Raw genomic sequence first — 27,812 nt, forward strand, 5'->3', positions numbered from 1 at the left:
GGCATGGTTCAACCACTTGCTTCTCAGCAGGTACCTCCTTAAAGTTTGCAGAGATACTCTGTGAATCATTGCCAGCTGTTGCCTTTAACAGGGGACTGGCATCTCTCTCTGGCTTACATGCAGCTGGGAGCAGGATGGGCTCATACTGGAGTGCTCGTGAGGTAAGAGTGCAAAAGAGCTAAAGATGGCCTGAGGTGGGTTTGTGGCTGGGATTCTGGTGCTTACAAGAGAACTTGTGAGTTTTTAGTCCAATTACTTGTGAAGTTTTAGTCCAATTTCCTGTATGCATTTACTTATTTACTTCAGGATGGCTGATGCCTTTGCTGATACTGGCTGTCCTGTGGAGGCAGTTGTAGTAGTGAAGTTCAGCCACAGTGGGTGATTCACATAGAGGTTGGGAAGCAGTCTGAGGTGCCTCACAGGAGCTTACTGTGGATTTGGGCTGAATCTGTGGTTTGATTTAAGCATTAATTAAGTTGGGCTCTTTCTCAGCACAGGATCTGCCAGCTAGGAGTACAAATGCACACAGTGCCCAGGTAGCTGTGCTAGCAGCCACCTGGTAGAGAAGTACTCAGGAGGGTTACTGCCTAAAAACAGCGATTAATCATGGCCACAGAGATAGTCCTAGTTAGATATTTGTGCGTGACTGTCACACATACAAAAAATCTTGGTCCATTTTTGTCCCTAATGTCTGAGAAGTTTTTTCAATTACCTTTGGAAGTTTTTTCTGTTTCTTTCATTGGCTGTTTTTTGTCTTTTGTTGTTGTTGTTGTTGTTTTGTTTTGGGGGGTTTTTTTGTTTGTTTTGGGTTTTTGTGAACATAACCAGGAGGGACAGCCCTAAAATGATCTGTTAGGTTCCAGAGAGTGAAGTACTCTGCACCCTTATCAGCTTTGAAATTAATCTCTGCTTTGCCTATGAGCAAATTATTTAATCATGCTGTGCCCTGCCTCTCTGGTTGTAAAATGGAAACTATAGAGCTTCTCTCCATAACATGGATGTGTATTAACATTCAATGTGCATTGATGCTTGGAGGCCTCAAATGTGGGGTCCCCTTGATTTCAAAAATAAGGCATGTAAATGTCTAGCCAAGCTGATAAAACATTCAGGATCTGCAAGGTCATCCTTTTGAGCAGAACCTCTCAATGGTCTTTGTGGGGAAAGTATGCATACAAAGCATGGAATGAGACTGTCCTCTTGGCTCTTTCCCTTGCCCTTAATCACTGAAGCAGCATCATGGCAGAGAACAAAAGTAGAGGCTTCTTGGGGAGGGGAGGGACTGGAGGTTTATTTTATCCAGGAAAGTGAATCTAGACAGAGGACATTGAAACATGTCCTGTTGTTTTGGAGTTAGACTTAAAATACAAACTAAGGGCAGCTTATCATAATTCAAGAATGATAGGATCAATTTCTAACTGGAAAAAGAAGAGCAGTGACATGTTGTCCCTAAAGGGATTTAATGGAATAATTTTGCTGGCAGACAATGGGAGAGGGATTAGGTAATGCTCCCAGTGAAGTTTCAGGTACTAAAATCAGCAAGGATCATTAATTTGTTTGAGTCATATCTAGTTACTTGTCTTTCCTTCTGTGCTTGATGTTTCAGCTAATGATTCTTTTTTGCAAATATGCACTATCTGGTTTGGGTGGGGAAGTTTCATTAACATCTCATCCAAAGCTGTTTTCTTTCATGTAAGTGTTGCTGCATTAGTGCTGGTGGTGCCTTGCTCACCAAACACTGCCAACCTCTTCAGGGGTCATGATGCTTTTGAACATAGATAAGACATTGAAATCAGAAGCATCATGATTCTGTGTTTTACCACAGATTTTTTTCTGTGTAGTGCTTTTTATCTCTCATTTTGTTCTTCCTGATCACAGAAGCTGAACATCTCACAAACTTTAATATATTTTCTCTTCCCCATTTCTGGTAAATGTTATTGATAAAGATTTTAAATGGAAAGTTGGAATTTTTACTATATAAAAGTACCGAATAAAGTATGTTTTCCAAGTGAAATTACAACTGCTTATCTACAGATGTTTGGTGAATGTGCTTCTCATGCACACTCACTCTTTGCTGGCTTATTTTTCCATTAATTGTTGATAAGGCTTCTTCTAAATGAATGTCCTGTCATGTAGGCTAAGCATTTATTTAAAACCATTTCACTATATCATTCATTTTACTGTTATTTCTTCTGTCAAAGACATATATTCACAGATGAATATTATTAATTTTTTTCTTTCCTTTTTTTTTTAACTGTATATAGACATGATTTTTATTTCCAAAGCAATACAAACAGCTTGTTTTCCAATTTTGCTGCATGGCTTGGAAAATTGGAACAGACACTTCTGGGAGATAATGGTTCATGAAGTGTAAGCAATTTAATATTAATGTAGGTAATAACTTTGTCATTTTCTGCAGAGTGATGAATGCCCATGCTGTTCATTCTTTGTGAAAATCATAAGAATGAAAAATCTGAGAAAGGCAGATCTGTGTGAGTATTACAGTCTCTCTTTGCAGTTCCCAGTAGTTCAGCTCTGAAAGCAGAGGACGTAAGCAAGCACTGTTACTGGTATTTGTGTATGAAGTGACACCATGGTTTCAAATATTGAATTTGAAACCTAGTTAGAATGCAGTTTTGTGTAAACAATATCTTTTGGTTTAGAGAATGCTAATAACAGTGGAAATAGCAAAGGGCTATCATGGTGTACTGTGAAGTACTTTAACTGCTAACAAGGTTCAGAGTCAGTTTTGATGAACAATTTCAGATGTTAATTCTCAGTTGCCATTTTTGAATTTATTTTTACTTTGAAAAATAGGTAAGGGGAGCAGTTTATAACCTATTGTCAAACAATCTTTTTTTTTTTCCTGTCAAAATTTTACTGAAATGTATTCAAGGTTGACTTTTCAGGATAAATAAGTATCATTGATATGTTTCTGAGAACTTGGTGGAATGGGTGAAAATGGAAGTGAAGAGAGAAAACTCTCATCAGCTACTCAAGTAGGAGAAAGTGAGCTTAAGGTCAACTTAAATGTCTGCCTCTGAAGGAAGGAACAAGGCAGAAACCCAATAGAAAGGAAGTAAATGTGGACCTTTGCATATAAAATAAGACCAAGTGAACAGTAAGAATATGTGCCTCTGTGAAAGCTGCTATTCAAGTTCTTGTTTTTCTGCCATTAAGCCTAGAATAGGGATATTGTCTTTTCTTGAAAACAGCACAACTTCAGAGAAAAGTGAAAGGATGATTCAATTCCATCTCTTTTTAATCTCAGCAGAATTGTTTTCCAGTTTAAATGGTACCGGCCCCAGGGAATGTCTAAGTTGCCCTGGCAGCCAATAGCATCAAGATAACCACCTGCGGAGCTGATAACCAAATGTTTGCCCTTAAAATTAGGGAGTTTTCTCTCTTTCTCAGTATTTTATAATGGCTGGAAATTATGGTATTTACATTCTTAAAAGAACCTCCAAGAATCCACAGGTATTTATCTTAGTTCTTTATCTTTTATTAGTCTTTATCCTGTATCTTTATCTCGAGCAGATATTTGGTTACCTGATTGCAGGTTTGAAGCTACATCACTGGAGATTTTCTTCCTAAGCCAGATATGGAGGAAGGTCATTCTTAGCAAGAGCCAGAAGAAGCAGTAGTAGGTGACAGGATCTGAGGAGCTTCTTCATCCATTCCCCATCCCAGTTGCCTTTCTTCATTGTGCAACAGAGCACCACATTTTATTTTCCCTCTGAGAATCAAGAGCAAGTTATCTGTGTCACAACAGAGAGTCTGAGAGTTTTCATCCCCACTGCACCTGTATGCTCCCTTGGAGCATTTAAATAAATTTTTTAGGGGAGCCATGCCATGTAGTGTTATACCCAGCACAAGAACTGATACTCTGTTAAAAAGGATTAAAGTGAATGAGAAAACCAGTGTGAGAGCATAGTAGAATTCTTTATGTTGAAAAAAATTGTGCAGCAGGGTTTCAACAGCTGAACTTGAGAGAAGTCCTCAGAGGAACAGATCCAAACATGCCTGTTAAAAAACTGCCATGGAAGAGAGAGGTATTGATATATATGGCAAAGCTCACTTTGTGGTCTATAACAAGTTCAGACTGGTTTAGGCTGAAGTGCATTTATGGGCAGCATGACAAGTGGAGACTTGGGAGTGTGGGTCAAAGGAAAGTGGGGAATCATAAACTATGCACTTCATTGCACATGAATAGTCACTCAAATGTAGCAACAATGAGTCCTGATGTCACAGCTCAAACAGGCCATTTCTTTGTGAATGGAGAGAAATCCTAAAAGCAGACCAGAACAAATGCTTGGGAAGAGGAATCTGCACAAGGACAGAGAAGTCATTATGTGAATAACTGCCAAGTTGCAACAACGCCTGTAAACAAGGATTTCCTAACTGGTTAAGAAACTGAAACAGGTATAAAAACAACTGTTAATCACAAGAAGATCCTCCCTGTGATGTCATATCCTGAAGCTGGCCCTTTTTTACTGTAATTGTAAACTGATTATATCAAGATCAAGAATTAATTGCATAAGTACTGAGATATGTGTTGAAATGGAGTTCTGGTCATGACTGATATTTACAATAAATTCATAACCTCAGTTAACAATATGAGTGACAAACGAATGGAAAATCTCAGTGATTATGTAACTCAGTTTCACAGCTACAGTTCTTAACAACCTTTCTTCCTTTCCATTCAGTCTTCTTTTTGGTTTCATTTACTCATGCTAACTAAGTCTGTTCACTCTCTTCCTCAGCTCATTGCTACTAAACACACACATAAACCTAGTTTCCCTCAGGTTATCCATTTTGTGTTCTCTAATCTAAAACCTTATTTCCATTTCCCCCCCATTTCTCAAGTCTTTGATGGCCATGATGGAGTGTTGGATAGAGAGTGTAGAGTATATAGTATTGCATGCAGTTTTTTGTATTGCATTCATGGTTAGTAGTGTGGAGACAAAAAGTCATGTGCCATAAGAGCAGCATAAGCTGTCACTAAAAAGGATAATGCTATGTATAATCAAGGAGATCATTACTCTCATTTGTTCAGGGTTCTTGCTCAGGCTACCTCCTTACAGCTATGGAAATAGCATCTCTACTGCTAAGGATCAATGGATTGCATGTAGGTATACATGCATCTTCTTGCAGCCATGTGTACCTCTGTGTGCAAGAACAGAAAGCTCATCTGGTGGTTAAAGATTTTATTATGTGCCATGTTCCCAAAACAAGGACTTCAGCAAGGGCACCTGGAGCCTCACAGGGACATTAGGAGATTGAAGTGATAACGAGCAGAGAGACTGATTAAAAAACATAAAGAACCTTAGGTAAACGATGAAACTTAGGCTCACCTCTGTCTCAGAGGCAAGGGTGAGAGCAGATACTACGCTCTAATATTCTACCAGTGCAGGTGGCTTTGCAGCTCTTGTCCTTTGCTGAACAGGTATAAACTTCAAAACCTTTTGTGATGGTACTACATGTTTGTAGTAGACTTCATTATCCTCTAGTTTAGTGGAGGCTTCTAGTTTATGAATGATTGAAACAGCTTTCAAAATATTTTATAGTGTTTTAAAATGTCAAAACTTGTTTTAAAACAGGATTGAAAACGGTGGAGGCAAAGGCAATGGACAAGGGAGAAACTTGTGGGGAAAAAAGGCTGGAATAAGTACGTCACAATGGCAGAAATGTAGAACCACACAAGTGCTTTGAGAGGACACAGATCCATGTGGTCATTCAAGATCCTTCAGTCCTTCTCCGTAGTTTGGCTTGTAGAGTTAAAAGGCAGTGGCAGACATTGTTCAGGAAGTGTCTTTCTAGTTTGCACTCAGAAAACACAATTATGAAGGTGCATGTGCTTTGATTCCTGAATAGGATTTCTATATTTACGAATTTCCTTGGGCCGAGCTGATAACACCTTCTCACAATTTAAGAAAGTGATCAGAGCATTGTCTCTTCCCATGCTTACAGTCTCTCACGTCTTCCTTAAATGTATTGGACCTTGGAATTTTTGACCATTTTTGATAAGGATCATATTTTGCTCTAATCCTGCTTACTGTTGCACAATTCTGTGTTGAGTTTAAGACTAAAGTATACTTTGCTTGACACTAAACATTAACCACATTTAACAATGTATTTGACACTTGGTCCAAAATATAACTAAACTTGTGTTGTACATATGTTAGCAGACGCATCCCGCAATATCGTTGTTCTGGAGCACGATTTGTTCTTTATGCAGGGTTCTGCCTCTAACTGCTTGTTTTCAGAGTCAAGTATCTTTGTCTGGATTCTTGTCTTAGGCTCTTGTGGAGACTGAAGCCTCACGGGTTGCTGAGTTAGTGTTAAGTGTAGATCATCAGGTTGTGGGACTGTACTTTTTGCTCTTATTAAGGGTGAACAGCCTTACTAAAGACTGGGCTGACTTCTTGAGTTGGCTATAGGTCTATTTTCTTCAGAGATGATGAAGGACTGAACAGGACTTCCACAGCTCTGTCTAGACACAAGAGTATAATTTACAAGTTTAGTGCTTCTATCATACTCTGAAAATGTTGAATGCCTTTTTTCTCAGTCAGGAGTCATAGCTAGTGTGTACAACAAAGGCATGTCCCAGACTGTAAATGAACAAATTCTCTAAAACACTCATACATCATTAGTGCATAACTGCTGAAGAAACAGATAGCATGCTTCTCAGGCACACCCTCTGAAGAAGTAACTATGCAAAGTTACTATAAACTTTTTAAAATGTGAAAAATCAATGGAAGAATTGTAGAAAATATTGTGTGGAAAAGAGCTAAGGAAAACATTTTAATATCTCCTTTACCAATGAATTGTTATCAACGGGTGTATTGCATATATTCTGTATTTTAAAATTGTAATAATAAGTCTCAAAATGTCCTAATATTGCACACAAGAATTGGAGACAACTGCATTTGCAATGTTAATTTCTTACCTGCTATGGGCATTAAATGCACACTGAAAAACTGGAACATATTTCATGTATCAGAAGACTTGAAACCTAATCTGATTGCACAAATTGCTTTAAGCAACACCTGTTCATTGCAACATGGTTTACACCACAAGTTTAAAGAAAAAATGGAATGGGAACCAAGAGACTGGTAGAGAAAGAATAATAGAATTACTGATAAGGCATTCTCTTCTTGTGGGTCATGTGGAAATATTAATAACAGGAGTTGGGTTTTATGTTTTTAATCATGGGATGTCCCAGGCAGATTACAAAAGAGGAAAGGATAGTTATCACTGTTTTATTGGTGGGGAAATGCAGATAGAGAAGCAAGATAAATTTAAATGGAAGCAATTGCCCAGAGTGACACAGCAGTCTGGAGCAGAGCTGGGACTGCAGCCAGCCTGTAATGAAAACTTTTCCAGCAGGTTACCCAATTGGTCATGCTTCCTCTCAGCATGTATCCCACAGTACCACACTGCCTGTTCTATCCAAATCTGAGCCGTTGCTGTGAATACACAAGAAGTTCTTAGAGGCAGAAGCATTAGAAACAATTGTAGTTGTCCATCAGGCAAAAGAAATGTCTATTGTCTAAAACAGAAAAGATTTGCTGAAAATGGGAGGCTGGAAAGGGTGAATGACTGTAGAGAGAATGAGTCTCATCATTCTTCACTATTGTCAGGGTCTCAGTTTCTTACCACAGGTTTGCGAGACATCAATGCTTTTATGCTCTTAGGAGCAGATACTTTGCACTGTTCCTTCCATCATCTTCTTGGCAGTATCAGAGAGAATCCTAACCACCACCAAATACTCTGCGTAGATTAGGCTAGCACACAAAAGGAAAGTTAGTTGCACAGATATACAAGTACCCAACCTGCCTCTCACCCCAAAACTCTGGCATCCCACAAGGGACAACTCATCAACACCCTGTAGCAGTGCCCAGCACATACAGCAGCTTGGTCTAGTGCAAGGTTTCCCTGTTGGAGGCAGGTGGGTTGAAACTAGGTGAGCTGTAAGACTCCTTCCAACCCAGGCCATTTTGTGGTTCTGTGATAGCTGCACTCACCCAGCCAGGAGGCTGCCTGCCCCAGCTTGTGTCTGGGCATGATTTCTGGGATCCCACCCCAAAGAAACCCCCAGGTATTATGATTTTATACCATAGTTGTAGCTACCTGCTCAACCTACTGTTACATTACCACCTTTCTCAGAAATTAGAATTTTCTTCACTATCAACACTCAGAGTTTAAATCAGTAAGATAAAAGTGCACTGATATTTTTGCACATTTTTAGATGATGAAGGGGTGTGATCCCATGTTGGGTGAGACAGTCAGCTTGTTACATGGATTGGGATACAGCTGTGTGGGAACAGCAGGCCAGATGGGGAAGATCCTTTGTACTCAGATCCTCTTGAACTCTTCTGTCCCCCTCTCAAAAGTGAAGAAAAAAGTCAGACGCTTGTCTAAATGCTCTAAGAGTTAAGTAAGTACTCTGCCCTTCAAAAAGTTTCTCTTAAATTGTGGGCCTTTTTCTTCTCCATCACATAAATCTCTTGATTTGCAACCAGCGGGGATATACCAGTAATGGGTTTGTTAAATAAGAGTAGCTCTGTGTGCTTTTTTCTTACCAGTTGTCTTTATTGCAGTAATTTCTTTGAACTTTGATTAATGACCAGAGCTCCCACCTGCAGGAGGTAACAAATAGTAGTAAATGCTATTGAATAAGGAGCTGTCAGAAAAGTAATAGAAACAATATTTCCTTTTTGCAGCTTGCTATATATACAGTGCTATAAGGCTATGCTTGAAGATACTTGAAGTAATTTGTTAGTTGCAATATATCTTTTCAAATACAGTTAGTCAGACGGATTGCTATGTAAGCCTGTCCTTGCCCACTGCTTCCCCTGAGACTGTCCGGACCAAAACCATCAAGAACTGCAAAGATCCAGTGTGGAATGAAACATTTTGCTTCAGGATCCAGAGCCAAGTAAAAGTAAGATGCAGAGTGCATTTGTTTTTCTTCTGTGGCAGATATGTCATTGAGGGATCAATACATAGTGCTAAACAAAAATAAATACATTGAAGTGACTACAAGGGTATGGGTAAAGGGATTTGGAGTAGACTGCAGCAGCAAAAATAAATTTGATTTTTCTGATATGTAAAAATAACTACAATATTTCACAACCATTCATACAATGTTCTATTACTTTTAACTTATATTTTTTCTTTTTATTTTAAATCACTGTTTTTCAAGAGTAAGGATGAAAATTTCAGAGTAAATTGAATAGTGTCAAAGACATATATGAGCTGGGTAGTGAAAGCACCACAGGGCTGTACATTTTTGCTATTCCCTTGAAATCAGCTGCAACTACAAAAAAACAAAAAAGAGACACAAATCAACAGTTAAAATTTGAAAAAAAAACAAAACCTGAATTTCTATCATGTTGATAAATGCTAAAGCTTAAGAAGATTTGCAAGTCCCCCTGTCTACACCCTCCAAAAGACAGCATCAACATTGGGGTCTAGCAGTCCACAAAGGTCAGTGGTAGGCCAAGTACACCAACCTTACTTCACACCTGGGCCAATCTACGTCTCCTTTACAGCCTGCACTGACCATTTCCCAGTGCTGGTGGTGGATCAGGACTCTCTAAAGTGCCAAATCAGCAGACTAGTCCTCTGGCTCTCTTGAGCATCAATAAAATCCTCCAAAAGAGTATTCAGAATAGTGTTGCTACACCTCGGGGTCTCCAGTGAACCATCCCTCCTGCCTTTGACTGCAGAAGTTGCCCGTGATACCTGTTCTCAGGCTTTCTGCCACAGAGGTTAGATGGTTCCTGTTTGGTATATCTTTCAGCTTAATATGTCTGCCCATCTCTGGCCTACAGCCAGCGCTTTCCCTGCCAAGCTAAAAAACATCCCAACTCCTTTCAAAATGCCAGAGAGGCACAATTTCACAGATCCCTTCAGGTTATCATGGAGATGAAAGGCAAGGGAAAAACATTGCAGCATGGGAACAAACACTGACTGATCTACAGCTTTGGCACCAGAGCACCTCCTCCTGCTAACAGGTTTTTCAAAACTGCAATACCACACAGGAGATTTAGAAAAAATATCTTGGCCATAGGAAGCTGCTTGAACTAGTCCTTCAGGGAGTAGTATTTGGGAAGACATTACGTTTACTTTACAGTAAGTTTGCAGCAGAAGACAAGACATGTGGCATTAGCCCCAGTAAATTTCAGTGTGTGGCAAGAGTAGCAGGTAGGTGTGTGTGTGGGGTGTGCTGTGGCTTCAGTATGGGCTGTACAAGGTATGTCCTGGGTATTTGGGATAACCAAAGTTCTCTGGCATGCCTGTCACTGCTGCCTCACTGCTGTCTGGGCTCAGCAGACTAGGGTTCTTGCAGGTTTCTCATTACAGTACAGTTGCTCTGCTCATTACCCTCTGAGCAGAACCAGAATCTTTTTTTCCTGTTATTTTCTTCTTTCCTGTCTTATATTTTATTAAAGTATTCATCTTCCCAAATCATGGTAGCCAGAGCTCAGTAAAAGTATTTAATACACTGTCACTGGGAAAAGAAAAACCTATTTGAGTATGTTGTGCTGGTTGTCACCAGGAACAGCAATATTTGCTGAAGGAAAGCTGTTTTGATGAATATCTGACAGCTAAAAAAGGGCTTCCCAGGCTTGTCCTTTGGATGTGACACACACAGCTCCAGGAGGATGACCCTTTCCAGAGCTAGTAGTGCACAGCCCTGCCAAGGGCTGGCTCTGCTTGTTGCCTCGCTCCCAGCGATGGCTTCTAAGGAGCAGACAGAAACACTGAAGTGCCCAGACACAGCTGCCTGCTTCCCACAAAGCATCCCAGTGGAGTAGCTGGAGATCCCCCTTAGCCATCCAGCACCCTATGCATGTCCCTCCTAATGAACTGGGAGTAACTGAGGGACTCAAATCAGTTACTCACTAAGAAAATAAGTTAGTCATTTTAGCCAAATAAGGACAGTCTATTGCAATGTCACAATGCAGAAAACTGATCTCCTCTCCAGTGCCTTCTAGCCAGAAACTATTGCTTTTAAGCATATCATCTCCATCACCTTCCATAATCCTGTGCAGGCAATTTATGGCCTGTAAACCACATTGCTGTGGCTGCTTCTCTCTGTCTCTAGTCAGTATGTGTGGTGGGCAGGACTGACACTGTCAGCCCCAAACAGCATTGTTTTTCTGTCTGAGGCACAGTGTGCTGCATTTACATATGTGGCCTTAAAGGTCAGCAGCCTTATTGATGATAAACTGCAAACTCAAGGTCACTTGCCATGTCTCACTTGCTGGTTTCCTACAGAATGATAGATGTCAAAACTGAATACTTGGATTCTTGAGTGTCTTCCTTTCAGTATATTTGTCTATTCAGTCACTCATCAGATTTAGGTATGGACATTTCTATGATGCATTATGAACTTTTAAGGCAACAGTTCACATGCTCACTCTTTTTTATCCCTATGTTTCTGTGTAAGACCATGTGCCTACTTGTGTGCCTTTAATAAGCATCAAACCTCCTAGCAAGTTTCGGTTAAATCTGGTACATAAGCAAGAATCTGAGAAAAACGCTCCCTGTAATTTACATGACAATGAGCTGCTGAATATTTTGAGAGAGGCCTGAATTATTGCCCCACTGAGAAAGCAACAGTTAATGTTCATTTGCTCAGCATTCTGGAAGGCACCTCTGAGCCAGTCCATGTCCAACTACCAACTAGGCATAGGACAGGTTCTTACCCTCTCCTATTCATCCAAAGAAGCAAGTGAGAGAGGAGGGAGGGTAAGAGATTTATACAGTGGGATTTGCACAATTTATAAAAGGCATATCAGTTTCTGTAGATTCCATGGTAATTATCTGCATATGATCTGTTTAATAATTTACAGGAAAAAATTATGCAACCATGCAGTAGTTATACGGTACATCCTTAATGTGTTTTAATTACTGCTTATATCCGTGGATTTCTTAATTCTACCAATAGCAATAAATTCTGACTTCTCGCTGGTTTCCCACAACTCATGGAAAAGTGGTGACCTCAAACCAAATTAGAGACCAATCAGATTTTTCAATATGGGAGCTCCATATTCAATGGTTCAATTATCCTTTGTCATTTAAATTGCTCTGCACCAGAAATCAGCAACAAACCCAACTCTGTGTTAGTTTCAGAATATTTTCATCTCTATGTAGATGCAAAGGTTGTGCATGATCCCTCACTTCTCCCCATCCTTTCTCTGTCTTCCCTAACATGCTTGTGCCTCTGTAAGGTCAAGCATGCTCAGAATGCTCAGTATAAAATCCTAATTCTGTGCCTCTCTTTGCAGAATATTCTCGAAATCAAAGTCTATAATGAAAATGCAGTCACTAAAGATGACCTCCTCTTCACTATTCTCTTTGATATTGCTAAAATCCAGCTTGGAGAAACAGTTTGCTTAACTTTTCAACTAAATCCAAAGGTGAGGAATAAAACTGCCTTGGCACAGGAAAGAAATACATTTTTTGATATTACCTCCTAAATAAGTTCTTTTAAAGAAATTGTATGTAGAAGGGTTTATTTCCTATTGGTTTGCACTTCATGTATCCTGTACATGTACCTTCCAAACCTTACTCAGCAAAGTAGACAGAGTTTGCCTCTCTATCTTGGACATAACCCTGAGAGCTTTTACTAGAGGCTCCTCAAGCCTCTTAGGTTTTTTTTCTGACACCAGAGTTCCCCCCCCACCTTTCTTGACTCTGCTGCTCAGGTAGGCTTTGTTGGCAATAAAAACTTCATCACTGTTGCACAAAGTTCACTGTTAGAATTTTTTTCCTGGCACCAGCACTTGTGAGTTTGGTAATACTGTGACACACGTTGAAGTATTCACTTAAAAAATGATGCCCTGCCCTGTAATTCTTTTGTATATACCTGAATATAACAGAAAGATCCATTCTGAGGTGCTAAAATCTGTTGATGGCCAATTGCTCACACTATCTCATTATTTCAGTGTGCCTAAACACATACCTGATGACTTCAACATCGGATCTGGGTATTTGATTTACATACTACTATAGATTTGCTGTTTCACTGACTTTTCTTATAGGGTATATATATGGGTATTCAGCTCTGCAGTGATTTTGGCAGGCAGTCTTCCTTAACTTGTCTGGTACTGGTCAATGTACTATTTGTGTTATAGGAGCCCTTTTGATCAGAATAATTGAGAATGCCCTCTTCTATACAACAGTATCAATCTTCTGTTAACATTACATAGGAAAAAAACCAAGGCTTTAGACATTTTTAAGCCAAGTTATTGCAGGCTTAGAACTATCTGCCATTTTTTTCTACCTTATCACCAAATGGAAAAGAACAGTTGGCCTGGGAACTGATGGTTAAAAAAGGAGGGAGAGTGCTTTTCAAAATCACTCTAACTTGATTGCTTTCACTCATCTTACTATACCCTGGAGCTGAAGGAAAATTTGATTTGATTGAAGCTTTGATTTGATTGAAATTTGATTTGTTTCAGAAGCTAGAATAATCATTAACAACCATAGCTAGTGAGAAAGAAAATTAGTTGAGGTGCTTATAATAAATTCATCTTTTACAGACAGAGGAGATGCTAGAAGTTGAGTTTGCATCAGAGAGCATGTAAGTAAAATCCATATGGAACCAAAGAACTGTCCTTTGCAAGCAGTCACACTCTAGCATTTGATATAATATAGTTTTAAATGCTTAGCATCACAGTAACATCTGGTGTTGATCAAGTTAGTTGCATATTGGCTAAAACTCGGTGTTACTTATCTACCAAGAATCATCCTGGTTATTAATATATCCCATTATTTGCTGGAAGAGCACTAAGCTAAATAAGAACTTCAGTCATAATTCTTATTACAATTATTGTTTACCATTATCATTTAAAAATAAAATAGGACACAATTCAGACGTCTTCCAAAATTAAAAATCAGTGACCTATTTGAGACTATGCTAGACAAGACATACTTCAAGGAAAGTATTATTCCTTGCTGTTCATTGAAGGATGTGTTTAGGTCATATTAGTCCTGATTGCATTCTTTTTTCTCTTCTAGCCCAGTCCCTTCTGAGAGGCTTGTCACCAATGGTGTATTAGTGGTAATTTTAAACTATTGCTCTCCTATCTTTGTTTTCATAATAGCAATGGGAGGTGGTGGATCTGGCAGGTGCCCCAGCACCTCACTACAGGCAAATGTGAAGGGGAGGGAGATGGGGGTTGGACAGGCAGTCATCCTATTGTGCTGCTCCCTGTGGGAGGATGTATTAGGAAAGATTGTACACTGTCATTTGGGATCCCCAGAGACCTGTTCACCATCACCAGTTGATCTCAAGCCTCCTAACAAAGCCTGAGGTGTCCTTTTGTTGACTTACTGCTTCTGTGTCCTTCCTTCTGGGGTCTTCCTTTGTTCCTCGCTCGTGGCCATCCTGCTTTCCCCACATCCATAGAATGATACAGAAGTTGCCTTCTCAGTTGCTCCTAACTCACTTTTTAGAGGAAGCAGCGCTTGGCCATCGAGCTTCACCCAAGCAGGGCTGCAAGGCTAGGCCTGTGACTTGGCCAACCCATCAGCTTACCCTCAGGAGGCCTCAGCACACTTGCATTACCTCTCCCGTTACTTCGCTTCTCTTCCCAGTCCTGTCCTTGTGGATGGAACAAAGCAGTGCAACATTAGTTCAGCTGAAAGCTGACACATTTTCAGAGTGCCAAAGTTTTTCTCTTATTAGCCTACCAAACACAGGGTGAAGTTTTTCAGAATCGGGGACCTAGGTGACCAAAGGCAGGTAGCAGTGAAGTGAGTCAGATATAGCATGTTTTATGTACTTAATTCTCTCAATGTTCATCCCTGCTATAGTCTCGTGAAATTTCCTGCTTGGAAGTCCTGGTGGACAGTAGATGGACAAAGAAAGAACCTTCAGGTTAGACTTCAAACTAGAAACAAACCCCCTTTATTTTACAGTTTACAGATTTTTGTTGGTGTTTCTTTTCTGGTACTTTTCTAACTTCGTTCTTACAATTGGAGCACAGGAACTGGATGGTTAGGAGTGTATAGACAGGTTCATAGATTCCACAATTACAGTGTGTCTGTGCTAACTAATTATAAAAACTGGACTTCCAAATTAAAGGGAATGATTGAAGAGACAATAAATCTTCTAAGTGCTGTAAAGTAGAAGTGAATACATATTTCTATCTCAAGTTACATTTTGTCCAATTTCCTGTATGTCAGATTTTTTAAAAACAGCTACTTCTGTTTTATAAATTCTTCTGTGTTTTATGGTTTGCTTTTGTTTGTTTGTTTTCTTCTCCTTCTTCTCTTAATATTTTCTTGTTGGATAAATAGTTTGGGAGCTTTTAAGCATTGTTGAAGGGTTTATATACCAACATAACAACTTCTGTATGACCTTTAAGGTTCTGTTTCTGGGAACATAATCATTAACTTCTCTGTATGCTTTCCATGTTTTTGCTTTTTTTTTTTTTTTTAGAGAAAGACTTCTTGTTTTCAGTGAAGGGATCCTATGAAGAGAGCCAGACTCTCTCTCTGGGCTCTTTCTGGCAACCTGTGAAACCTCTGGACTTCCATTACATCAAGTACAGTCTGTCAGAGCTGCGTGTGGCTCTGGCAGAGAAGCAGCACCATTTCAACTCGGTATGTGATCATTAGCTTGAGTACATGCAGTAAATTCATGGTTTTCTACACGCACCTGAGGCAAATGGAAAAATTCTGTTTTAATTAAGAGCCATCTTTCTTGAACTTCGGCTCTAGAAGAGCTCTGTAATCCTTAAGATATCTAAATATTAGATGCCAACTTGAAAACTGATGGATGGGGACCTCCAATGAAAAAAAGTAAGTTGGAGACAGTGCTTTTTTGTGGCATATAAATATTTTTCTACATTATAATTTATTTTTCAGTGTACTTCAGATGAAGAGAAAAAAGACAGCCATGCATCCCTCACTATTCCTCTGGATTCGCTTCCGTTCAATGAGAGAGTGGCAGTAGCAAAGGTGATTGATACCAGCTTCCAGGAATAAATGTGAAGTTATGGACCAAAGATTAATTGGCATGAGTTAATTAGATAAGCGTGAAGTAGAGGTTTAGACACATAACAGCTAATGCCCTTGTATTCCTAACAGAAAGGGTTATGGACCTGTACATTTTCATATGAACCAAATAGAATAAAAAATCCCAGCCAAATATTTGACAGAGAGATTTCTGTGACCAGCTGGAGGACTAATGCAGATCAGAGCAAATGCAAATAAGTCAGGATGGAGCACACTGGCAGAATTGGTGTTGACTTTTACTGTATACTGCTATTTTTACCTTTAGTATGAAACAATAGAAATAAAATAGAGTGGATTTGGAGGAGTTTTAAAAAATAGATGGATTTTCTGATTGTTATAGCTTTGCAGCTCAACATGGCTTTTAGAAAAAGAGAAGGGCTTCAGAGCTGACGGAAGGGAAAAAACATAAAACAATCTGCAGCATTTATATTGTGTTTTGGTTTTATTTTCCCTAGGATGAGACAATCAATTTACATGTGAAATCAAATGACTGGTAAGAAATTTTATCTTTGGGTTTTGTGGTTGTGAAAAAAAAGGTATTGCAAACCTTTTTTTCCCCTTCTTACCTTCTTCTGTGACTAAGGGAGAAAGTATTTAGTTAATTATTATATTTACCTACATAGCCCATGTTTGTTACCACTGTCCAGAAGGTGGTTAACTGTGCTGGGTAAATTTTCCTGTTATGCTCCTACAAAGGAGTTCAGTTTGGATGGGCAGAATAATGGTTTCTGGCTGCAAAATCTGTAGGGCTGTGAGTTTGGAAGAATATGTGTTTATACTTCACTTTCCCTACTTGTAAAAAATCCAGAGTATTTGTAACCATAAAATCTGGAGATCTTGAGACAACAAATTTTAACTAGTCTTTACTTTATAGATACTTTATAGTATCTATATATGAGTTATAGTATTTAAGTTAGACACTTCTTGAAAATCAGTGTAGACAAAGAGCATTTCTGTTGCCTTCTGTAAGATTTTGCTACTTTTTATACTTTCTCAGCCTTTTGTCTACCTTATCTATACCATTTGTGATGTGCTTTTGTTGGGCCACAGTAACAGTTTTTTTACGCCTAACAATAGAGTTGCCACTTGTAAGCATGGGTCCAGATAGTAAGTGATCATGCCCACCTGTTTAACTCTGGACTTTGTTTGAGGTCAAGAAACTTAGATGTTCGCTTGGAGTTTGATCTGTGTAAGGAGGAGAAAAATTTCCTACAGAAAAGGAAGAAGTTTGTGGCTTCTGCTCTGAAAAAAGCACTTCATTTAGAGCAAGACCTTCAAGATCATGAGGTATGGGGAGGACCACAAGGCCTGTAACATGCTGTGTAACAGAAACCTGTTATGCTTGTAGCCATTTGCATATTATTCCTGATGCATTCAGTGCTCCATGTAAAGCAATGAGGAAAGTTTAGATGAAGCAATGTCAGAACCAGGGTAGTATCAAACCCTGTTGACACATATTTGTCCAGAAAACAGAATACCATAAATCAATGCGGTTTTGCCTGTTTTATTTCTTTTTCATCTATGAATTATGGACCTAGATAATTCCATTCTTTTAGCTGATCATTCAGTCACCAAGGCCCCATTTTTTATTATCAGATTTTTGGAGTAAGAAAAGTGACATGTAACACTGTCTGTGTAACAGCTCTGGGGTTCTTCGTCTCAGCTGCAGTTCCTCACACAGCACAAAGGCATTGAACATTTTTCTCTGATCTGCTTGTCTGAGTTAGGGTTTATATTAGTTCATGTCCATGCTGGCATGAGGCTTGTTGGTGCTTTAGGGAGAAAACATGGTCTGTGATCAGGAACTTTGGAAATGAAGTTTTCATTTTGAGGGTGGTTTGATTCATTTCCCTGCTTTGGCCTTTGTCTGGGGAAGGTGGACCAAAGGTGTGTTGGGCAATAGATGACAGCATGGCTTTGAACACTATAAATGATGCTTCTGCTCACAAACTGATCATAATATTTCTCATTGGCACACTAGTTTCAGTAAAAAAAAAGCAGTTTCTTAAGTATAAGAATCTTTCAGGGGGAAGTACTTCTAACTACTAATTTCAGATTTTCCACCAAGAAAGTACTTCCTTACAGTCAGGTAAATCCAAATCAGAATACTTCGCTATGACCTGAAATGTTCAATTTGAATCAGGAAACTGTTGAATATTTGTTTCATGCAATTGCCTGGAAATGTGCATGGGAAATGACATTTGGCTACTCTTCTGTCAGTGGGTTTCTTAGAGGAATTTCTCTTCCTGTAACACAGTTGAGATTTCCATGCAATTAGGCTTCATCGCTGCAATTTTATACTCTAGGTAATTTGTAGGAAATGTCATCTAACCATTATACTTGACTAACAACAGAAAATGAGATCTGCTTTTCTCAAAAATACAGCTCTCATCTGATGATGTTTTGCTGAGGAAAATGCAGCCTAATATTGAAATGCCTTAAAACCGTAAGTTTTGAGCTGCTTTGATAAGTCAGCATGTAACAATTTAGAATAAAAAATGATTGATTTTCATTGAAATCCTTAAAATCAGCTCATTATCATTTTCTTTCCTGCACAAAATGCCTAATATTCCTCTTTTTCCCCTCCTGCATGGGGAAATGGTGAAATCTTGGAATTTCTTGTGGGACTGAAAGGCTACAATTTACTCAGTTCTGATCACATGCACTGGTAAACAAAGTATTGCTTACCACAGCTGTGTTGATGTTTAAACAGGTGCCCGTTGTAGCAGTCATGACAACAGGAGGTGGCACCCGGGCACTGACATCTCTGTTAGGCAACCTGTTGGGTCTTCAAAAGCTGGGTCTCTTGGATGCTATTTCATACATCACTGGGTCGTCTGGTTCAACATGGTAAGGAGATTCTGACATGGACACCATTCATCACTTGTGTAGTCTGCTGCGTGAGATCTTTATCCTCTTCATTTTCGTAAAGAATGGTGTACTGCTTCAGTCTCGAGCTTTCTTTTGTAACTGCATTAGAAGCACATTGCCCAAGCCAGTGTAAGGCCTAGGCACTGCTTACAGGCAACATTTGCCTTGACTCTTTGTTTCAGCTCTAGGATCTTTCCTACTGAGTCACCCTGGTGCAAATCACAGCCTTGGACATAATTCTTAATGGCAAGGAGGGGCTTTTTGCAAGTTCTGAGGTTTCATTAGTGATTTGGGAGAGTCCTCTGGATCAAAATCTTTTCAATAATTAACCGAGCCCCAAAGATGTTTTTAATGAATCTCAGCTACGTCATTTGATATGGACCTTAAATCTAAGTCTAAAAAGTGGAAGTCTCTCAAGCATATGATAATGAACTTCCTTTCTTTTCTGCAGGACTTTGTCACATTTGTATCAGAGTGCTGAATGGTCACATAAAGATCTATCCAGACCGATTGGTGAAGTCCGCAGACATATGACCAAGTGCAAACTAAGCTGCTTTTCCCTGGAAAGCTTGAAATACTATGCCAAGGAGCTAAAACTGCGGAAGCAAGAGGGATACCAAATCTCTAGCGTTGATTTCTGGGGGCTTCTATTGGAAAAAGCATTAAGTGATGGGGTAGTGTTTTCCTTACATTTTCCCCAACAGCTACTGGATATTGTTTTATAGAAAATGAAGCTCCAGGGACAGATACTAGCCTGAGAGCATGCCAGCATTATCCAACAGATGATTTTTGCTGAACAACAAAAGAGTTTTAGAATTGTTAAGGCTGGAAAAGACCTCCGAGATTGAGTCCAACCACTGTCCTATCACTGTCATGTTCACTGCAAAACTATGCCCCCAGGTGCTGTATCTACATGTGTTTTGAACACTTTCATAGGTGGTGATTCCACCATTGCCCTAGGGAACCTGTTCCAGCTTTTCAGTGAAGAAACTTTTCTGAATATCCAATCTAAACTTCTGGCATAATTTAAGTGTGTTTCCTCCTGTCTTATCACTTGTTACTTGGAAGAAGAAACCAATCCCCAATTGTCTACAACCTCCTTTCCGGGAGTCATAGAGAGCAATGAGGTCTGAGCCTTCCTTTCTCCAGGTTAAACAACCCTAGCTCCCTCAGCTGCTCCTCATAAGACTTTTTATCTGGACCCTTCATCAGCTCCATTGCCCTTCTCTGGACAAGCTCCAGAATGTCAATGTCTTTCTTACAGTGAAGGGCCCAAAACTGAACATAGTACTCAAAGTGCAGCCTCACAAGTTCTGAGTGCAGGGGGACAATCACTGCCCTGGTCCTGCTGGCTGCCCTGTTTCTGATACAGGCCAGGATTCCATTGGCCTTCTTGGCCACCTGGGCACACTGCTGACTTGTATTCAGTCACTGTTAACCAGCCCTCAGGTCCTTTTCTGCTGAGCAGGTTTCCAGCCACTCATCCCCCAACCTGTAGCAATGCCTGCAGTTGTTGTGAACCAAGTGCAGGTCCAGACATTTAATCTTGTTGAACCTCATACAATTGGCCTTGACCCACTGATCCAGACTGTTCAGATCCCTTTTTTAAGGTTTCCTACCCTCAAGCAGGTCAACACTCCCACCCAGCTTAGTGTTGTCTGCAAAATAGCTGAGAGTTTTGTCCCCACATATCCCTTAATGCATAATTAGCAGCTCAAGGCATTTTCTGTAGAGCAGAAAACCTGTGTCTCCTTCTACGAGTATCTGAGCACTTAGTTGCGGAGCTCTGTTCTTGGTTTCTTTTCTTCTGTTCCTCCCTGTGAGAACTTAAATATATATGTAAAGTGGATGTATTTACTGGGAAGAACAGGAGACCATTTTATCCAAAAAGTGGCCTACAGCTCTACCTGTAATTAAACAAGCCAATATGGATGTTGCCTTGGTTAAAAAGTGTTTGGACTCAAAATGAGTGTAAAGGATAAGGAAAATTAAGGGGAAAGAGGTATTTATTTTGCTGTAACCCTGCAAGCCCATAGAATAAGACAAGAAGGTCCTTTGATTTTGCCCTTTGTCTTTCAACAATTCACAGAAAAATAACCACAAACTCTCGGATGAGCGACAGGCATTAAGTCAGGGTCAAAATCCTCTACCTATCTACATGATACTCAACATGAAAGAAGACTACAGCCTTTCAGAGTTCAAAGGTGATGGCAAAACTGGACTTGTTTGGTGTTTAAATGGCATTATCAGTTACTACATGTTCTGCAACCTCTTATACTGCTGAATCATAGCTTTTATAAACAGTTTGTTTTCCTGCTTAACTTCCTTTTCAATTTCTAGACTTTATGTCTAGGCTCTGGGAGGAACTAATTTTCTAGGATGCAGGAGAAATCTTGGAGAGGTGTTTAAGGACAGCCAAGGTACTTACAAGCCTTACCTCCACATGTGAGGTAGGTTAGGCTGACTCCTTTTGGTATAAACTTCACTTATGTTCTATCTGGAGAAGGTAATTGGAAAGTTCTGAATAAATGAGATTTGGAAACATTACTGAGTTAGTGGTTGAAATCAGCTGAATGATATCTCCTTACCCTGAGGAAGCCAATGTGGATGTGGCCTGACGAATGCCACTCTGTGGTCACCCTGTTGATAGGTTTGTCCTGCAACTACTTTTTTGCCATTTCAGAGCCCTTCCTGCAAGGAACTAAGGATAGGATAGAGATTTAAAGGTTTGTTTTGTGTCTCTACAGAATGGGTGGAGTTCACCCCTTATGAGGTTGGATTCTTAAAATATGGTGCCTTCATTCGTGCAGAGGATTTTGGCAGTGAGTTCTTCATGGGCCGCCTTATGAAGAAGCTCCCTGAATCCCGCATCTGTTTCATGAAAGGTGATGTGCACCATTGCAAAAATGTGAATCACAAAATAATTTACTTGATTTTTAAATATAATGCAGACCCTGCATATTGCAACCAGTGCCTGGCATCATGCAGAACTGAAAACAATTGTACACCATGTTGTTCTCACCTCTGGCTGAATTCCTTGAATACTGAGTGAAAAGTACTTAGTGGACATTTCAAATCACATTTGTTCACTCTTGCTTTTGTCATGAATAGCAACTCTCATGCCCTGAAGTTCCAGGGCTGCTTGAAGAGGCTAGACTTGTTTTGAACCAATCAGCAGCAGAGTTCCACAAAAAAAAAAAAAAAAAGTATTTTGAAACTGGAATCTAAATTCAAATCTGTTAATGAATGCTATGATCTTATAACAAAAAGCAATGTTGCTACTGAGTTGATTATAAAATATGGTAATTTTGAGTAGTTTTCTGAACTGCTACTGATATTTTTTCAAGTTTAATAGTAGTCTAAATCCTCTGTGATTTTGCTACCATGATAAATCAGTGAGTTTTATCATCCTTATTTCAGTGAAGTGGATAGCATCCAGTAATAAGCATATCACACATCAGGGCACAGGGATACTGATTAGAAATTATTTACTTACAATGTGAAAAATCCATACAACCAGCAGCCCCATGTTGTATTCCTTATTTGGTGTTCATTCATTGCAGTTTCTCAGTAAGAGTGGGGTAGTGTGTTCATACCTGAGTGTGCAGGTAGCAAGAACACCCGACACACCCAGCCTGGGCAGAGCTCTCTTCTCAACCTTACCTGCTGGGGCAGATGACCCCAAAGCCACAGGTGTATCTTTAAAAGCATAAGATGGAGAGTTAAAGCAATGTTGCCATCTAGTGATACCACGTGCAATGCCCTCTTGAGTTATGAGTAAAATGTACTATTAGTTATAGCATGGTAATTTAAGGATAAAAGCAAGGGGTCATTTGCAGGGAGAGGAAAGAGCAGTGGCTAGAGCTGAAAAGATTGGGTGAGCTTATGGGGGCACAAGACCCTCAGGTTTCCAGAATGGCTGAGGTGTATGTGAGCTTGTCTGTTCTTTTCAAGTCTGTTAGCCAAGTAAAAGATACCTTGTCTCTCATAATTCTTACTTCAGAGAATACAGGTACCAAGAAAATTCAGGGTAAGAGGTTAGGGAAACATTGTTATGTAACTATAACCAAGTTCTGGGGAGACAACAGTGTTTGAAAGATATTAAAATGCAGAAACAATGTGCAACTCCAGGGCTGAGGGAGCTGAAAGAATTATGGAGTAAGAAGACACCAAAATAAGACAGGAGAAACCAGAGGAGTTGCCTTCTCACAGTAGTGCTGAACAGAAACTTCTCAAGCTGCAGAGAGATAAGGTTGTTTTGACAGAAACTAGCCAGTAATTATGTGCAGATCAACTCTGGTTGCTGGCTAAGTGTAGGGCTAGAGAGCCCCAGCCTGATTTTTTGATTATGTATTTTTAGCATTTCTTAAGAGAGTCCTATTCTTAGGAGGACTTCCTAGGAAGCAGATTTCCTGTCCCACTTCACAAACAAACCAGGTATAAAAGGGAATTTTTCATCTGTTACTAATTTATGAAAGGAACAATTATTTTATTTTTCAACTCAAATTATTGCATCCTTTGCAATGTATGGCTTTTGCAAAGCTTTCATGGTAGATTTTAAAAGCAAAGCACAGCTCTGCCTTCTTCCTCTCAGGGTCTGTGGCAGAGTTGTGGAGGAAGAGATACTTGGCAAGATCCAAGAGACTTTTGGAGATTTCTGCACTGTGGACACATTTTTAGGTGTTGTCTTAAGTGTGAGGGGAAAAGTGGAAGAAGCCCTATGGAGATGAGAGTTACAAGGAGAGGGAGAGAAATCTCATTCAAAAGACCTCATGCTAAGAGAAATCTTTAGAAGGGACAGCAAATATGTCTTATATTAGAGGACTATTCTGCAGACTATCCCAAACAGTGTTCTAACCATTTGACTCTTGGCTGTCCAGGAGCAGCTTCCAAACCTGTAAGTATCCACTTGTATATGACATACTCTGTAGACCAGGCCCTTATTTTATAGGAAGTCATGTGGGTTTGCTCTCTGATGACAGTTGCTTATAAGGATGGGAAATGTTGGTTTGTAGGTGGCAATGAGTTACAATGACTGAAGGCCTTGAACAATGTTTTAAACTATTTAGGTTCCTCTTTGAGGACAGAATGCTAATTGCCATAAAGAAATTCATTCAGTTTTTTGTGATAACTTGGAAACCTTGAGGCTTTCCAATACCGCTTGTAAAGCTGAGAGGTTATTTTTTAAAGGGATATTTCTCATTAAAATATTTCTGAAGAAGTTTCCCTATTCTCTACCATTGCACAGGCCTATGGAGTAATGTCTTTTCCTACAACCTCTTGGATGCCTGGCATTCATCAAATCCTACAGAAAGGCGCTCGCTGAGGTGTACCCAACACAGGACTGTTGAAGTTGGTTAGTTGTTTCTCTATTTTATTGCATAAATTCTGAGATTTCATGTTGCCAACTATATTTCACTAGGTTTCCCGTCTGAATTCTTTCATGGCAATATCATTTCTATTAGTCTCCCTTGGACTGAATTTATGGAAATATGAAACTACTGAATTTTATAAACAGATTGTCAGGGGCCTTTCTGTGAACATGATGGAACAAAGATCTCAATGCTGTGTTCTCTGCTTGCCCCAGCAGACAGTGCTTTTCACATGTTGCTGTTTAAGACTTGGATATATCAATGAATTAGAACTCCATTTCAATTTTCTTTTATCTTGTTGTAAACCTGTGTTTTCCTTAGAGGTATTGACTGTCCTTCTTGTGTTCAAATGTGATGGTGAGTTTGGTTTATGGTTTTTCCTCACTTTCTCCATGGAAGTGTTGCAGAACCCTGTGCTCAATCAGTGCCTGTGAGAGACAGTCATTGTCCCTCTTCCCAATCTCACAAGGTGCCATTTAGCACAACCATTTTTATCAGCTCTTTTCTAGATGTCTAATCCTAATGACAGGTGTTTGGATTGGTTTGCTCTTTGTCTGTGTTTTGTTTTGGGTTTTTTGGTTTATTTTGTTTGTTGGTTGTAATTTTTGTGTGTGTGTGGTTTGTTTTTTTTTTTTTTTTGGAAAGCCAGTTTGTATCAATTTTTGAAAGAAACATCTCCAAATACTTAGCGTACCCTGACCTTCACAAAGGGAATTGACCTATGAGTTCTGTCAAAAAATACATCACTTTTTCCAGCTTTAGCAAGTTTGTTGCCTTTCTGACTTGGTTTTTCATGGAATTTGCTTTACTGAAGATTGTTTTTCTTCTTGTTCCTACTTTGACATTGCTGTAATTGTATGTTGCCATATCTTGCTAGGATCTTCTCTTCTCTGGCTAATATTAGATACTTTCTGAAATTTTAAGTATTGCAAAGAACTGTATCAAAGCAACAATTTGTTCATCTTCTCTACCTTTCAGGAGATGAGTCTTCTCCAGCAGATGGGAGCCATGAGCTGGAGACTTACTTAGTGACTCCTGAATGTGGCATCATGAGTATTATTCGGCGGCTGCTGACAGAGCGGGTCATGGTTTCAAAGTTCTACAACTTCCTGAAGGGTTTCCAGTTGCACAATGCATACCTTCAGAGCAAAAACTTCTGTTTATGGAAAGGTAAACGTCCCTGAATATTATTTTTTACCTTCTTAGATGGCTGAAGTTTCATCAGTAAAAAGAAGGCAGAGGATGAACATTTGAAAATAAATATTTCAAGATAACTATTTAAATTTTATCCAGTCAAATTCAGGAATTTCCTTGATTTCAGGGAAAGGAAATTAGTGCCCATCTGGATTGAAAGAAGAGCAACATGAGAAGTGGAATAGCTGTCTTTTTACCTTGAACAGGTCTTTCTTTTCTGTGTCAAGCCTGAGCTTCTGTAGTGTGTCAGGATCATAGAAAGAAAATTTAATGGAGAGTCAAGAGGCATTTTTGCCTTCCTTATTAGTCAAACAACAGATATATTACTTCTTCAGTGAATCACTCATTGTAAAAAAAACATTTTCTTTTAGATACTGTACTAGAGAATTTCCCCAACCAGCTGACAGAAACAGCAGAGTTCATGTGCCTGGCAGACACAGCAGGATACATTGATATTAGCTACCCACCACTCATGAGGCCAGAGAGGAAAGTGGATGTTGTCCTGCACTTAAATTATTCTTCTGGATCACAGACATTGGTGAGATGACCAATCTATTTTCTTCAATAATGATTGCTGCCTTTTAGCCCTTCTTAACTCCTAAGGAGTCAGAATAATTTATGAAGAATAAACTGATTCTGGGAGAAAAGGATTCTTGATCTGCAGCTTCCATTGTGCAGATGCCCAGGTCTCTCAAGTGATTCTGGTAAACCATGGCAAATCTGCTAAAGAAAACAGAAGTAGTATGAGTTTTTCTAAACATTTTGTTTCAATTAACCCTCTAATAGCTAAATGCTATCTCTTATTAGGTACTACTACCAGCACTGATGAACTAATTTTCACTGTCTTGCTATATACATCTAAAATTACCCATATGCAATATAATTAAAAGTGATTTGTCCAGTTGTCTTTATAACAGTAACTGAATTTTTTTTGTTGTTCAAAATTGTGGAAAAGAATTGTGCTTTGACACCATATCTGCTGTTTCAAATACCAATTAATAATCCCGTATATAATTCCTGTTACTGGATATGGATACGACAGAAGTTCTTGAAGAGTAAAATTTTCATACATCCCAACCAGATTAAAGAACAAAAAACCTATTTTCAAAAATTATTTACACATCTGAAAGATTAACATTCCATTTTCTATGGTGTTTGCTCCCTGTTCACTGTTTGCTCACATCACTTTTCAGAACCATCCTAAGGCATCTCAGACAGTTAGAGGCTTTTAAATATTTGATTCCAAGTCACTAAAATGTTTATACTTTTGTGAATCTGCATTTACAAACCATACTGTTTCAGATTCCTGTCTGTTCTACTCATTTCACAATTTTCTCCAGAAGAGGCATTTTTCTGTGTCCTAAACTGCTAAGCCACCCTTCCCACAGCCATGAATGCCTTACCTATCTTGTAGGTAAAGGCTGATGAGAAGGGGGAGGTAGAACAACCATCAGGAGTGCAAGTTGGAGCCTGAGTCTTGAACTGTTGTTCTGTTAATAACTAGTGCTTAATACCTCATGTAAGAGACAAGGACAGAAGAAATATTGACAGCAAAACCTGCTCCCATATCCTTCTGAAGGTTTTTTGTTGGATGCATTGTGCACTAGGAAAAGTGGTGATGTGTGGCAGAATTTCTGACTTTTTCTTTTTTTTTTTTTTTTTTGGCTGAATTCAGCCTTTGGAAGAAGCCTCCAAGTACTTCAAAAAACAGGGAATCCCATTTCCTAAAATCCACATGAGTGAAGAAGAAAAGAAAAATCTAAAGGAGTGTTATATCTTTGAAGACAGAGAGACTCCAGAGGCACCGACAGTGGTGTTTTTCCCACTGGTGAATGACTCCTTCAGAAAATACAAAGAGCCGGGTAAGCGGTGGGACAGAGATGGTCTTCCCATCACCTGGCTGCTCTTTGGCTGTGTTGGGAGGGGAGACATTGTCAAGTTTGATCTTCTCCCTCCCCTGCTGTGCTTCCCATGGGAGAGAAATGCCTACCCCATTGATGAACTTTCTTTATTTGTCAGGTGTGGAGCGCAGCCCTGCTGAGATGGCACAGGGCAACGTGGATGTTTCCACCATTTTTTCCCCATACTGCTTGCAAAGCTTTACCTACACAGGGGAGGAGTTTGACAAGCTGATAGAACTGACCAGCTACAACATTCAGAACAACCAACATCTGATCCTTCAGGCTTTGAATTCATCTATAGAGCAGAAAAGACAGCACAAAAAATAAACACTCTCCTGAGTTGCAGAAAGATACACGCACGATTTTTTTTATTCCTGCAAAAGAGTCCAGACCTCTCTGTGAATGAACACAATAAACTTTGGAAACTACTGACTTG

The 27,812-nt window shown here is 39.4% G+C and overlaps 1 protein-coding gene across 4 annotated transcripts; it reads left to right on the forward strand.

The window, feature by feature from the left end:
- Positions 1–27,805, forward strand: LOC139673184 (cytosolic phospholipase A2 epsilon-like). Of its 4 annotated transcripts, XM_071558356.1 has the most exons (20): positions 2–161; positions 2,417–2,489; positions 8,808–8,944; positions 12,300–12,431; positions 13,557–13,597; positions 14,035–14,077; positions 14,833–14,896; positions 15,461–15,624; positions 15,889–15,981; positions 16,494–16,531; positions 17,190–17,325; positions 18,752–18,888; positions 19,361–19,583; positions 20,999–21,113; positions 21,657–21,794; positions 24,158–24,265; positions 25,260–25,451; positions 25,847–26,013; positions 27,151–27,337; positions 27,495–27,805. In XM_071558356.1, exons 1-20 carry the CDS (start codon positions 135–137, stop codon positions 27,701–27,703), a joined length of 2,424 nt encoding a protein of 807 aa, XP_071414457.1. In that variant the 5' UTR covers positions 2–134; the 3' UTR covers positions 27,704–27,805. The 4 variants fall into 4 exon arrangements, with proteins under 4 accessions (XP_071414458.1, XP_071414457.1, XP_071414459.1 ...); XM_071558357.1 differs by lacking the exon at positions 12,300–12,431 and having other exon boundaries at positions 1–161; XM_071558358.1 differs by lacking the exons at positions 2,417–2,489; positions 8,808–8,944.
- Positions 27,806–27,812: the final 7 nt, after the last annotated feature.

This window comes from Pithys albifrons, chromosome 6 (genome assembly GCF_047495875.1).
Source record: "Pithys albifrons albifrons isolate INPA30051 chromosome 6, PitAlb_v1, whole genome shotgun sequence".
Classification (NCBI taxonomy): Eukaryota; Metazoa; Chordata; class Aves; order Passeriformes; family Thamnophilidae; genus Pithys; species Pithys albifrons.

What these genes read in the sequence shown, in the direction of transcription:
- LOC139673184 (XM_071558356.1), top strand. Translation starts at nt 135, where the DNA reads ATGGGCTCATACTGGAGTGCTCGTGAG. An exon ending in AAAAAGCATTAAGTGATGGG is followed by an intron (nt 19,584 to 20,998) that starts GTAGTGTTTTCC and finishes AACAATTCACAG; the next exon opens with AAAAATAACCACAAACTCTC. An exon ending in AAACTTCTGTTTATGGAAAG is followed by an intron (nt 25,452 to 25,846) that starts GTAAACGTCCCT and finishes ATTTTCTTTTAG; the next exon opens with ATACTGTACTAGAGAATTTC.